The 13,264-nt window shown below is 41.7% G+C and overlaps 2 protein-coding genes across 2 annotated transcripts in view; both read right to left on the minus strand.

Moving 5' to 3' along the window:
* The window catches only part of LOC143290178 (sulfiredoxin-1-like), a 3,448-nt gene extending 456 nt beyond the window's left edge, over positions 1–2,992 (minus strand). Inside the window, exons 1-2 of the mRNA XM_076599487.1 lie at positions 2,575–2,992; positions 1–1,108 (exon numbers count right to left, since the gene is read on the minus strand). The exon at positions 1–1,108 is cut by the window's left edge and continues 456 nt beyond it. Of these exons, the coding sequence (XP_076455602.1) occupies positions 899–1,108; positions 2,575–2,913 (549 nt within the window). The 5' untranslated portion in view covers positions 2,914–2,992 and the 3' untranslated portion in view covers positions 1–898. The remainder of the gene's footprint in view (positions 1,109–2,574) is intronic.
* A 1,739-nt stretch (positions 2,993–4,731) lies between these two features.
* LOC143290431 (YEATS domain-containing protein 2-like) overlaps positions 4,732–13,264 on the minus strand; it is a 32,503-nt gene continuing 23,970 nt past the window's right edge. The window contains exons 17-18 of the mRNA XM_076599858.1: positions 12,707–12,792; positions 4,732–10,212 (exon numbers count right to left, since the gene is read on the minus strand). Of these exons, the coding sequence (XP_076455973.1) occupies positions 10,089–10,212; positions 12,707–12,792 (210 nt within the window). The 3' untranslated portion in view covers positions 4,732–10,088. The remainder of the gene's footprint in view (positions 10,213–12,706; positions 12,793–13,264) is intronic.

A 13,264-nucleotide genomic window follows, 5' to 3' on the forward strand; every position in this document is an offset into this window, starting at 1 on the left:
GAACGCAGTGACGCCTCCTTGAGTAACTGAACTGAACTGAACTTAACTGAACTCAGTTGTATCATGTTTGCGTATACCCCTTCACTCGAGGCTGTGGCGTGATTGTGAATGAACCATTCCAATTCTCTCTCTCTCTCTCTCTCTCTCAGATTATATGAACTGGGATTTGGTTATGTTTGGTTACAGCAGGGGGTAGGGGACATAAAGGGCTTTATTAGTGCACTCCGAACAAGATTAATTGACAGTAGATGGCAAGATTGGTCTTATCATGTTCAAGATAGCGATAGGTTTGAGTTTTACAGACAGTTCATTTCTATACACTCTATTCCTACTTATCTGTCAATGAAAATGGATAAGCATTTGAAACATATCACAATCAGGTTCCGATTTGGAATTTCTGACATATTTCTTCATCATTATCGTTATCGAAAGTCCAGTGTCTCTGATCTTAGTTGTCCTTTATGCAGACGTGCTGAAGAAACCGAACTTCACTTTGTGTTGTGTTGCCCTGCTTTGAATGACCTTAGACATGAGTGGATTCCACAAAAATATTATAGACACCCTACTTTATTTCGACTTGCCATGCTTATGTCATCAACTAACGAAACTGTTATAAGACAGTTTGCTATTTACTTATATAAGGCTTTTAAGTTTCGCAGTGTATTATGTAGTTAATTATTATCAGTTGTGCATTATCCAATTTGTGGATTATCATTTGCAGTTTATCATTCACTTCTGTAATTTGTAAGGTTTTGATTTTGAATGTTGATTCACTGTACCCCCTTCATGAGGGGCCATGGCCTTTATTGAATAAACTATCCGTATCCGTATCCGTATCTCTCTCTCTCTCTCTCTCTCTCTCTCTATGTAGTCTCTCTCTCTCTCTTTGTGAGTAATGTCACAGCAGATCGGGCGTGGAGCTTCCCAGGTACACCCGCAGGTCGTCCACGGTGGAGCGGAACAGCTTGCATGGGATCGTTTCCCTGCGCAAGCGCCTGTGGGCCTCGTGGCGGTGGCATCCGCCGAAGGAGTAGTAGTAGTCTCCCCCTTGTCGACCTTTGACCCACAGCACGTCTATGGGGGGCACGGCATCTCGCTTCTCCTCGTCCTGTTAGGGGTTGGGGGGAGTGGGGGGGGGGGGGCAACAACACAGGTGCAAGAGACAGGTGAGAGACAGACTACCAAAGTATCATGTGAACTCAAAAGTTATATTTTCTACGTGGTTGGTTTGTGTGTGTATGTGTGTGTGATTGTGTGCGTGCGTGTGAGTGTGAGAGTGTGGCTGCCTATGCAGTGTGTGTGTGTGTTTGTGTGCGCGTGTGTGAGTGTGTGTGTGCGTTTGTCTGTCTGCCGTCCGTGTGTGAGTGTATATTATGTATCTTAACTCTCTCTCTCTCTCTCTCTCTCTCTCTATATATATATATATATATATATATATATATATATATATATATATATATATATAAACACACATCTGTGTGAAGATGAAATAGATTAAACCCCCAATCACTATGAGACGTGAGAGGGAAGGAGGGCAGGTCTTTCGTCAGCCGCCGGTCTCCACGTACAAGCTGAGCTTGCAACTCATTTCCACTCCCTCGCCATTCACGGTCCAAATTAATTACTAATTTCCAACCCAGTCTATCGCTTCGGGCTGTTAATTCTCGAACACTTTCACCCAAGAGTGGAGATTGCTTTTGCTACAGTAGTTGAGCCTGCGGGGAGAAAGAAACGATTTTGCTATCGTCTGAAATTAACATCACACACACACACGCGCGCACACACACACACACACACACACACACACACACACACGATTGGACCGCACGTCCATTTATCATATAAATGACAATCATAATAATAATAAAAGTAATTAACAGTTATTATATTTATATAGCGCTGAATCTTGTGCAGAGACAAATGAAAGCGCTTTCGCACCAGTCATTCAAACACATGCATAAGTCTAAAACTGGAGGAGAAAAAAACTGAAGACAAGGAAGAGGCAGGGAAGGGAGGCTATTTTGGGAAGAGGTGGGTAGAGCGACTGAGTGTGGACTGAGACTTGACGAAGCGAAAGAGGAAGTTCATTCCAATTACAGGGTCCAGAGAAAGAACGGCTGCCAACAGTGGAGTGTTGGAATCTGAGTATGCGTAAACGGAGTGGATCCGAAGCCGATCGTAGACAGCCAGATGGAGTGTAGAGGTCAGTGCAACCACAGAGATTCATATGAAGGGGCAGAGTTGTGAATACATGTATAACATAGAGTGCTGATTTTGTACTTTATTCTGTGATCTGTTTGATCATCTGCCGTTTTACGTTATATAATGAAGTAAGATAATTAAATCAGCCTCGAAGGTGCTGAACACCCCCGTTATCAGAGCTTCAAAACTCGTTAGGGAAATTAACTCATGTTAGATATTACGTTGTAATGATACACGGTTAGCCTCCCTAGCTCTGTCTCGCAGTCATATTTTTTCTTTAAATGAAATCGGCTGAAAAACACGAATCGGATTGTTCCAATGCGAAACAGAACACACACACACACACAATAAACACCAAACAAACTAACATACCTGGATGGTTTCCATCAAAGACAACACCTTGTTCTCATCAAGCACAGAAGGAATCGGACGAATCAAAACCCTCATCGGAACATTGTGAACCTCGGTAATATGAGCAGCATGAATGCTTAGATCTTTTGGCAAACATGTCGATTTGGAGCAGGTGTCCGTTCCTGCAAGACCTACACTAGCAGACGACATTTTGATTTCGGAAAACGTCCGATGACAAGCAGAAGACGGCGAACTGAATGAGGAAATCAGTATAACTACGCTGTAAATCTGCAAGGTCGCTGTCTTTGCCAGAAGTTTATGGTGGTACTGAGAACACAATCTGTACAGGAGTGTCGACATTCCGTTTGACTACTTACATCCGTGAAGTTTTCGCATCGTCATCGTGTGAGTTAGATAAGAGCGTCGTGTAGTATCCCTCTATTTTTAGACCAGTGGAAGCTACTCCGATTCGCTTGCCTTTGTGGGTCAGATGAATAGCCTCCCTTAAGATGTTCTGTTCCAAATTACATGCCGGGTTTTTTGTTTATTAATTTGGTTTGGGGTGGGGGTGGGGGGGGGGGGGGGGGGGGGGGGGGGTTAGGGGGGAGTTTTTTGTTTTTTTTGTTTTTTTTTGTGTGTGTTTTTTCTTTTTTGTGTGTGTGGGGTTTTTTTCATCCAAGAAAGCTTATCTGGTTTCGCTCGTTTATGATCTTGTGGAGTGCTAAATTTCTGCTCAAAGTGAATGCTGCTGCCCCCCTTTCTCCTTTTGGTGACTCAGAGTGTGTCAGTGTGTCTGTCAGTCTGTCTCTGTTCATCAGTCTGTGTGTTTGTATGACAGTCTGTCTGTGTGTTATATCATTTGCTTTTGTTAAGAAGACAGTAATGTCTGAAGTTTTCAGCATTCTCTCTCTCTTTGAGTACAGGGGGATAATGAGGGGACAGGACCTGTGAAAAGAGACCTTACAGGGTTTCGGATGACCGCAAGGGGTGGGGCGGAGGGGGGGCTGCCTCACACCCTCTCCTCACAGTCTGGAAGAACAATTCACACCTCCCCCACCAGTGGTGGAGATGGGAGAGAGTCAGTGGGAGGGGGAAGGGTGTTGCCCCAGGACACCCACCTCTGCAGTCCGGTAGACGAATTGTGAATCGGTCTGTGTGTGTGGTGGGGGTGGGGGATCCTGAGGCAATGTGCCCCTTCCCCGATTCACAACCCCCTTCCCCTCCCCTCACACACCAGCACTGGAGGTGGGGAGGGGAAGTCTTATTGGGGAGTGGAGGGAGAGGTCTCCCCACCCCCCACTAACCCCCCACCACACCTTGTGGGAGGTGGGGGGGGGGAGGAGAAGGAGAGCATGTTCTACCGGACTGTGCAAGGAGTGGACGAAAAAATCAGGGTGAAGGAGGAAGCATTCTGCCAACAGTGTCACCCCCCACCCACCCACCCACCCCTCCAAAAAAAAAAAAAAAAAACCCACACAAAAAAGAATTAACAGTTCTTTGTGGCTACTTTAAGCATCTTCCCAACTTCCCTGTCTTCTTCCTTGCACGACCCTTAATCCCCCTCTGCTTCTCCTTCCCTCTTGTTGTCTCCCTTCCTCCCCTCATCTCACTCCCCCACATCTGCCCTCCCCAAGGGAGGCTGGCCTTGCTCCATTGCAGGCAACCATCTGCCTGCCTTGTTGCCTTTCACGTGCGCATGACGATACACACAGCATGAGCAGGTCTGCACGTCCAGTTGACCTGGGAGATATTTTTCCTCTGCCCTCAGTCCGATGGGCGCCAGTGAGCCTCGAACCCATGGCTATCAGATTGACAACCAGTGTGCTCTTACCCATTGGGCTGTAGCACCGGCTGGAAGGTTAAGGTTGCAGGATAATAATGAAGTTAAACATGACAGGGTTCTTTTTGTTTTGTTGTTCCCTTGTATCTCGTGATCAGAGTTCACCAGTGTTGACCGCTGACACTTAAGTGTTCGTGAAACAAAACATACACATTAAGAATATTATGTTTATTGAATTGGAAATAAAATATGCTTGTAAAACTTTGTGTATATATGCGTGTTTGTGTCATTTCGCATGCATGCAGTCCCATATGCATGTGCGAGCGTGTACGCACACTCATACACACACTCACTTTGCGTACAAGATACAAGAATATTTTATTATCTTTGACAAAAAATGCAACATACAAAAAGCACAATCACAGGACAATACAATGTTTGACCATGAATTTCAGAGTCATTGTCCTGTGAATTTGTTCATATATATTTCTGGCATTAACCGCACACACAATCGCACATTTGCACATAACCCAATGCGCTAAGGCCTGAAGTCCATATTTTGCCTATTGGAGTGGATTTCTTTTACACAATTTTGCCACAGGAAAATACTCTCATTACCATGGGTTCTTTTTCAGTGTGCCAAGTGGATGCTGCACATTGGACCTCCGGTTTATCATTTCATCTGCATGACTAGACACTGTTTGATTTTCTTTCCAGTCTAACTTTGGAGAAAGGGTGGGACCCTCACGGACTCTGCACTGACAGACAAGCATCTTTCTCATCCACTTTACCACACAGCAAGAGAAGCTACCCAATATACCAAAAATGATACTATCCACTGTACCACATAGCAAGAACGCTCTATCCGCTATACTGCATAGGAACGGAAAGCTATCCATTATACCAAAAAGGAAGAGAATGCTATCCACTAAATGGTGGAGTATACCCCATTGGATGAGAACACGATCCCCACTATATGGTAGAGTATACCCATTGGAAGAGAACCCTATCCACAATACCATGTAGGAAGAGAACGCTATCCACTCTACCACAAAGGAAGTGACGAAACTGAGAAATAAACAACACCAAACTCTAAATGGAGAGCCTCCAGCTGATTGGCCAAGATGGGCGCTGGCCCAAAAATAGATCAACACTGTGAACTCACTGGCCATTGTTTGCCACAGCTTCTGCTATGCTGATAGGAAATGGCAAAGTCTTTTGTGGAACTTCATTTCTGTTCGCTTTGACAAGCAAGCCAGTTGAGTAGGAATCAAATATATGATAAATCACCTATACATACCTGAGTCTTAGTGATGTAACATTAATAACATGGAGAGATAACTAAAGAAAAATCAAAATAAAACCAGCGACATGAAAGCACCATCGCTCATTGCTGGACCAGCTCAGCAGCTGTATAAACAAAATACTAAATTTTCCAAACACATAACCAAATTCATTATATATGCAAGTCAACATCAACAGCATACTTATTTTGCACATAACAAAACTCAATTCTTTGGGCAACTCAGTGCTGATGTGTTCACATATTCTGACATTAACACATTCACAATCCAACTTTCTGTGGGCAGTTGTATAACTTCGCTATACAGTTTGAACAAAAATCGTTAACTCTTTGCCAGCAAAAGAATCGTTTTCTTTGACATAATCATTACATATTTCATTCAAATATTAACAAATAAACAAACCAACATGTATTATGAGGTATTCACAGATTCAAAGACATACAAATATTCACAAATTCATAATTTTTTTTTTTTTTAAATAAAAAAAGAATGCACAATTTCAGTTGGAAAGCCGTTGTCCACATATTATATTCTCAGCAAAAATTAACAAAAATCATTTGAATTGTGTTCATGATTTGTTTTTAAAGAGACAGAGAGTGTAGACAGTCATACAGAAACATCCATTTGACATCTGAACAATTACCTTCTAGTATCATGGGTTTAACGACAGACCATGTGTGGAGTAAATGCCCAGCCAGTACTTAAAAGAAAAAACTAGGTATGTGACTGGGCTCCCTTGAAAGGTACAGTACCCAGTAACTGCACATCCTAACTCTTACAGTAAAACTCCAGCAAAGAGGGGCTAGGCACCCATAAGGTAGCCTCTGGTAGGAACAGAAGAACAAAATTCAAAGTACAAACTACTGACCAAAATACAGGCAAGACGTCAGGGACTACAATGCACACAACATCAATTCACAGATGTATTCCCAGTCAGCAAATTACACATCTTGTACTCCTGACCCTGTTGTTGTCGTCATTTCCACCTACACCCGTCTCTTTTCTGTAGTCAAAATACTACAGAGAAAATCCTTTTCTCTTTTCTGTAATCAAAACAGCAACTCTAGATAATCTTCTTATTCTCTTTTCTGTAGTCAAACGGCAACTCTAGATAATCTTTTTCTCTTTTCTGTAGTCAAAAATACCAACTCGAGAAAATCTTTTTTTCTGTAGTCAAAAGAGCAACTCTAGATAATCTTTTTCTCTTTTCTGTAGTCAAAAGAGCAACTCTAGATAATCATCTTCATCTCTTAACTCTAGATAATCGTCTTGTATTCCGAAGTATGTGGACAGAAATTTATTGAGCAGTCAGTCATATTATGCAAATTCCTGTGTCTTGCTGGTGACTGTGGTAGGTGTCTAAAACATGAGCCATATTTTTCCATTCATAAGGTGCCCCTGTGTGTCTAAAGTGCACCCCTCAAATCTTACAAAAATTCAAGAAACATCTGACCAACAACACACACACACAAAATGCAAAACGTATGTATCAGATTCCAACACTAAAAACAGAAATATAAACAAAACAAATCTTAGACTGAAGTATGATTCATTCAGGAATATGGTGAACTCACCATGGACTACTATGAAAACTACCAGCAAAGACTTTTCCCGAAATTACATCCTTTATGTTATGACTGTCTCACTTGTTTTTCATAAAATCATTGCACAGAAATCCATAAGCATTTGACATCAAAAGTGATCAATATCGATGTAGTGTCTTATAGGTAACAATTTATGCATTCTCAGTCTCCCTTTGTTATCACTGCCAGACTGAATGTACAAGAGCAACAGACTTGCATTGATCATAATATTGAAGTAGTGCCTTATAGGTCAGAAATTATGCATCGTCTAATCTCCTTTTGTCATGACTGCCAGAACAAATGCACAAGTGCATTTCCAATGGTTGTGTTGAGTCCAAATGTACATGTGGAGGAGTGAGCGTTCCAGTATGCTTTGCTGCCACTACTCTTCTCCCTTGTGATTATCCCTTCTCTCTATAATCTCCTTTTCTTATGACTGGCAGAACAAATGTCCGAGTGCATTTCCGATGATTATGCTCGAGTCTCTATGTACATGTGCAGGAAGAGGCATCCTGGCATGCTTTGCTGCAACCACTCCTTTTCCCTGAAATTCTCTTTTGACAGATAAGACAAAAATCTTTATTAACAGAGAAAAGACTAGACAAAAATCTTTAACAAAGGTTTAACATAAACCAATGCAGCTTTTTTTTTCTTTTTTTTTTCTTTTTTTACAATACATGTTACCCTCACCCACAGTGGGGCAAAGAAGAAAAGGGCAAAACAGGAAAGAAAAGGAAATACAATTCATATATAAAAAGTAGAAAATGAAGATTACACTCATCCCTTAAACAATTATGAAAGTAAACATCAAAATGAAGATCTGATCACTCGGGGAAAGAGAGAGAGAGATATAAAAAAGACAGAGAGACAGTCTGAGAGATGCAAAGAAACAGAGATAGAATAGACATGAACTGAAATATAAGACATTAACTGAAGATTGTGAGTGCAAGAGTGTAACAAGTGTAACAAACAATGTGAGTGAGTAACCACAATGTGTAAGTGTAACCAGTTTGTAAGAATGTAACCACAATGCATAACAATGTAGCGTGTAACAGTGTGACCACAATGCATGAGAGGAAGAGTGACCCAGTGTATCAGAATGTAACCACGATGTTTAATAACCACAGTGTGAAAGACCGTAACCAGTGTGTGCAAGTGTAACCACAGCGTGTCAGTGAAAGGTAGCCATTCCCAGCCCATACCGACAACAGCCAGCTGCTGTCATGGGGATAGAAAGAGAACGCTATCCACTATACCACACAGGAACAGAACGCTATCCACTATACCACACAGGAACAGAACGCTATCCACTATACCACACAGGAACAGAACGCTATCCACTATACCACACAGAAAGAGAACGCTATCCACTATACCACACAGGAACAGAACGCTATCCACTATACCACACAGGAACAGAACGCTATCCACTATACCACACAGGAACAGAACGCTATCCACTATACCACACAGGAACAGAACGCTATCCACTATACCACACAGGAACAGAACGCTATCCACTATACCACACAGGAACAGAACGCTATCCACTATACCACATAGGAACAGAACGCTATCCACTATACCACACAGAAAGAGAACGCTATCCACTATACTATACCACACAGGAACAGAACGCTATCCACTATAGCACATAGAAACAGAACGCTATCCACTATACCACACAGGAAGAGAACGCTATCCACTATACCACACAGGAACAGAACGCTATCCACTATACCACATAGGAACAGAACACTATCCACTATACCACACAGGAACAGAACGCTATCCACTATACCACACAGGAACAGAACGCTATCCACTATACCACACAGGAAGAGAACGCTATTCACTATACAGCATAAGAACAGAACGCCATTTGCTATACTCCATAGTAAGAGAACCCTATCCACTGTATCACATGGGAAGAGAACACTATCCACTATATCGCATAGGAAGAGAACGCATTCCACTGTACTGCATGGGAAGAAAACGCTGTCCACCACATCACATAGGAACAGGATGCCATCCACTATGCTATACAGCACTAGAAGAGAACGCTATCCACTTACTATACTGCATAGACTGAGAATGTTATCCACTATAGCGCATAGAAACAGAGCGCTATCCACTATATCACATAGGAAGAGAATGCTATCCACTATATTGCTTTGGAAGAGAACGCTATCCTCTATACTGCATAGGAAGAGAACTCTATCCACTCACTATACAACATAGGAACAGAACACTATCCACTATGCAGCATAGGAAGAGTATGCTATCCACCATACCTCATAGGAAGAAAACGCTATCCACTAAACCGCATAGAAAGAGCACACTATCCACTATACTACATGAGTGCTCTGTCCACAATTCCGCACAGGTAGAGAACGCAATCCTCTATACTGCACAGTGCAGGGAGAGAATGCTATCTACTTTTCCGCACAGAAAGAGAACACTATACCGCATAGGAACAGAACACTATGCTATACCGCATAGGAACAGAATACTATACGCTATACCGCGTAGGAACAGAACACTATACGCTATACTGCATGGGAAGAAAATGCTATCCAATATACTATACGCTATCCGCTTTTCCACACAGGAAGAGAACACCATATGCCAGCAATACTGCATCGGAGCAGAGAACGCAATCCACAATACCACAGGGGAAGAGAATGCTTTACTGCACAGGTACTGAATGCTATCTGCTGTACCGCATGAGAAGAGAACGCTATCCACTATACCACAGAGGAAGAGAACACTACTGCATAGGAACAAAACACTATCCACTATACCGCATAGGAACTGAACACTATCTGCTATACCACATGAGAAGAGAACGCTATCCACTATCCGCTGTCATCTCTTCACAGGGCTGACAGGAGGGTTGGGGACGCCGCAGTACTGGTGACCCAGGAAGGTGAGTGAGGGTCGAGTCTTCACTGCTTGTAGCACTTCTCTGGACGTCACAGTCACGCTGGGGCTGCACACACCGCGCACACAGACAGTGTGTTTTCATTATTTCTTTTTGAATTATCACGGTTGTTATCCAACCCCCAACAACATCTTTTCCACCACCCATAGTGAGTTTTCAATATTTCTTTTTGAATTATCACGGTTGTTATCCAACGCCCAACAACATCTTTTCCACCACCCATAGTGAGTTTTCAATATTTCTTTTTGAATTATCACGGTTGTTATCCAACGCCCAACAACATCTTTTCCACCACCCATAGTGAGTTTTCAATATTTCTTTTTGAATTATCACGGTTGTTATCCAACGCCCAACAACATCTTTTCCACCACCCATAGTGAGTTTTCAATATTTCTTTTTGAATTATCACGGTTGTTATCCAACCCCCAACAACATCTTTTCCACCACCCATAGTGTGGTTTCAATATTTCTTTTTGAATTATCACGGTTGTTATCCAACGCCCAACAACATCTTTTCCACCACCCATAGTGAGTTTTCAATATTTCTTTTTGAATTATCACGGTTGTTATCCAACGCCCAACAACATCTTTTCCACCACCCATAGTGAGTTTTCAATATTTCTTTTTGAATTATTACGGTTGTTATCCAACCCCCAACAACATCTTTTCCACCACCCATAGTGAGTTTTCAATATTTCTTTTTGAATTATCACGGTTGTTATCCAACCCCCAACAACATCTTTTCCACCACCCATAGTGTGTTTTCAATATTTCTTTTTGAATTATCACGGTTGTTATCCAACCCCCAACAACATCTTTTCCACCACCCATAGTGTGTTTTCAATATTTCTTTATGAATTATCACGGTTGTTATCCAACCCCCAACATCATCTTTTCCACCACCCATAGTGTGTTTTCAATATTTCTTTTTGAATTATCACGGTTGTTATCCAACCCCCAACAACATCTTTTCCACCACCCATAGTGTGTTTTCAATATTTCTTTTTGAATTATCACGGTTGTTATCCAACCCCCAACCACATCTTTTCCACCACCCATAGTGAGTTTTCAATATTTCTTTTTGAATTATCACGGTTGTTATCCAACCCCCAACAACATCTTTTCCACCACCTATAGTGTGTTTTCAATATTTCTTTTTGAATTACCACGATTGTTACCTAACACCCAACCCCATTTTTCTGCTATGGAACCACCAGCCCTATCTTTCCCACCACCTGTAATGTGTTTTCAATGTTTCTTTTTGAATTATCAGGAGTTTTATCAAATCTCAAACTCCATCTTTCCCATCACCTGTAGTATGTGTTTTCAATATTTCTTTTTGAATTATCATGATTGTTATCCAACCCCAAAACCTATCTTTCTGTTACTGAACCCCCAGCCCCATCTTTCCCACCACCTACAGTGTGTTTTCTTTATGAATTACCATCATTGTTATCTAATCTCAAACTCCATCTTTCCCACCACCTACAGTGTGTTTTCTTTATGAATTACCATCATTGTTATCTAATCTCAAACTCCATCTTTCCCACCACCTACAGTGTGTTTTCTTTATGAATTACCATCATTGTTATCTAATCTCAAACTCCATCTTTCCCATCACCTGTAGTGTGTTTTCTTTATGAATTATCACCATTGTTATCTAATCTCAAACTCCATCTTTCCCACCACCTACAGTGTGTTTTATTTATGAATTATCACCATTGTTATCTAATCTCAAACTCCATCTTTCCCACCACCTGTAGTGTGTTTTCTTTATGAATTATCACCATTGTTATCTAATCTCAAACTCCATCTTTCACACCATCCGTAGTGTCTTTTCAATATTTCTTTTCAAATTATCACGATTGTTATCGAAATCATTACCCCATCTTTCCCACCACTTATCCCCACCTTTTTTTTTTTCCTCTTCTTTTACTCAAATTCATCTAAATCACAGATAAAGAACACACAAACAAGTCAAAAAGCCAACACAATGTAAACAGGTAAAATCTTCATAAACACAAACATCGTAAAAACTTATCCTCACAAACCAAAACATTTAACAAGCACAAACAGCATGAAACAGAGAAACAAACTATAAAGGGTGGTAACTCTCTCCATGGACAAGGTACACAAATTCAAGTCAATGCTGCTTATGCTAAAGATTCAGCTACATGCAGCTAGCTGTTTGCACATGTCAAATAATTAGTATAAGGACAAGCGTGGAGCTTCCTTTTTTTTTTAGAGAGAAGTGTCTAGGTTTGCTCCAATGTACCTTTTATTTACCTGTGTGCTAGCTGAATTGGTAGCATAAGCAGCACTGACTTGAGGTTGTGTATCTTTATTGTTTGTTAATCCTTGAATGAATAAATGATATGGATAATTATACGGCACCTATCCTCTCTTGGAGACTAAGCTCTAAGCATTAAATCCTTCACTCTCCTAATCATTCTTTCATTATGAAACAGTACATATCATCACACGTCCTGACAGCACAAGGGGGAGGTATGGGTGCATGGGGAGGCAGGGGGAGGGGACTCACCCTCCATGGCTGCTGTTGGTGTGGGCAGAGGAGGAGGCCACAAAACAGGCCTGGTGGATCAGATCACTGGCAAACTCCATCATCGCCTGCACACACAACCACCAAGAAATGACGTCAGTACTCCTAATAACACACAGGCACCGTGGAAGATTTGGTTAGACGTTGTGCTATGTTCCAACGTTCAGAGTCCAAGGCCCCGTTTCCTTGAGAAAAGCACTTTACTCCAATTTTCCTCTCTCGTTCCAGGTGTGAATGACTGCCAGACTTCAGTCAGGGAAAGTCAAGAGAGGGAAGAAGCAGAGGATTGTGTTTGCCTTCCTTTTATGTTGAACCTTACACAGTGAATGTGAATTCACTGCATGGCCATAAAAGGCTATGGGACCTTTAACCTTTACCACCTCCTGATCTTGGAGTCTCCCGTTGACATGACGAATAAGTAGACGAATCAGAATTCAACTTCATCTTTTTTGCTGGAGTGGGCACTTTCGTGGGAATACAGACATATCCTGGATGAGCACAATCATCCACACACTCCTAACTCTCAATACAGCACACCAA

Source organism: Babylonia areolata, chromosome 15, assembly GCF_041734735.1.
Source record: "Babylonia areolata isolate BAREFJ2019XMU chromosome 15, ASM4173473v1, whole genome shotgun sequence".
In the NCBI taxonomy this organism is placed as follows: Eukaryota; Metazoa; Mollusca; class Gastropoda; order Neogastropoda; family Buccinidae; genus Babylonia; species Babylonia areolata.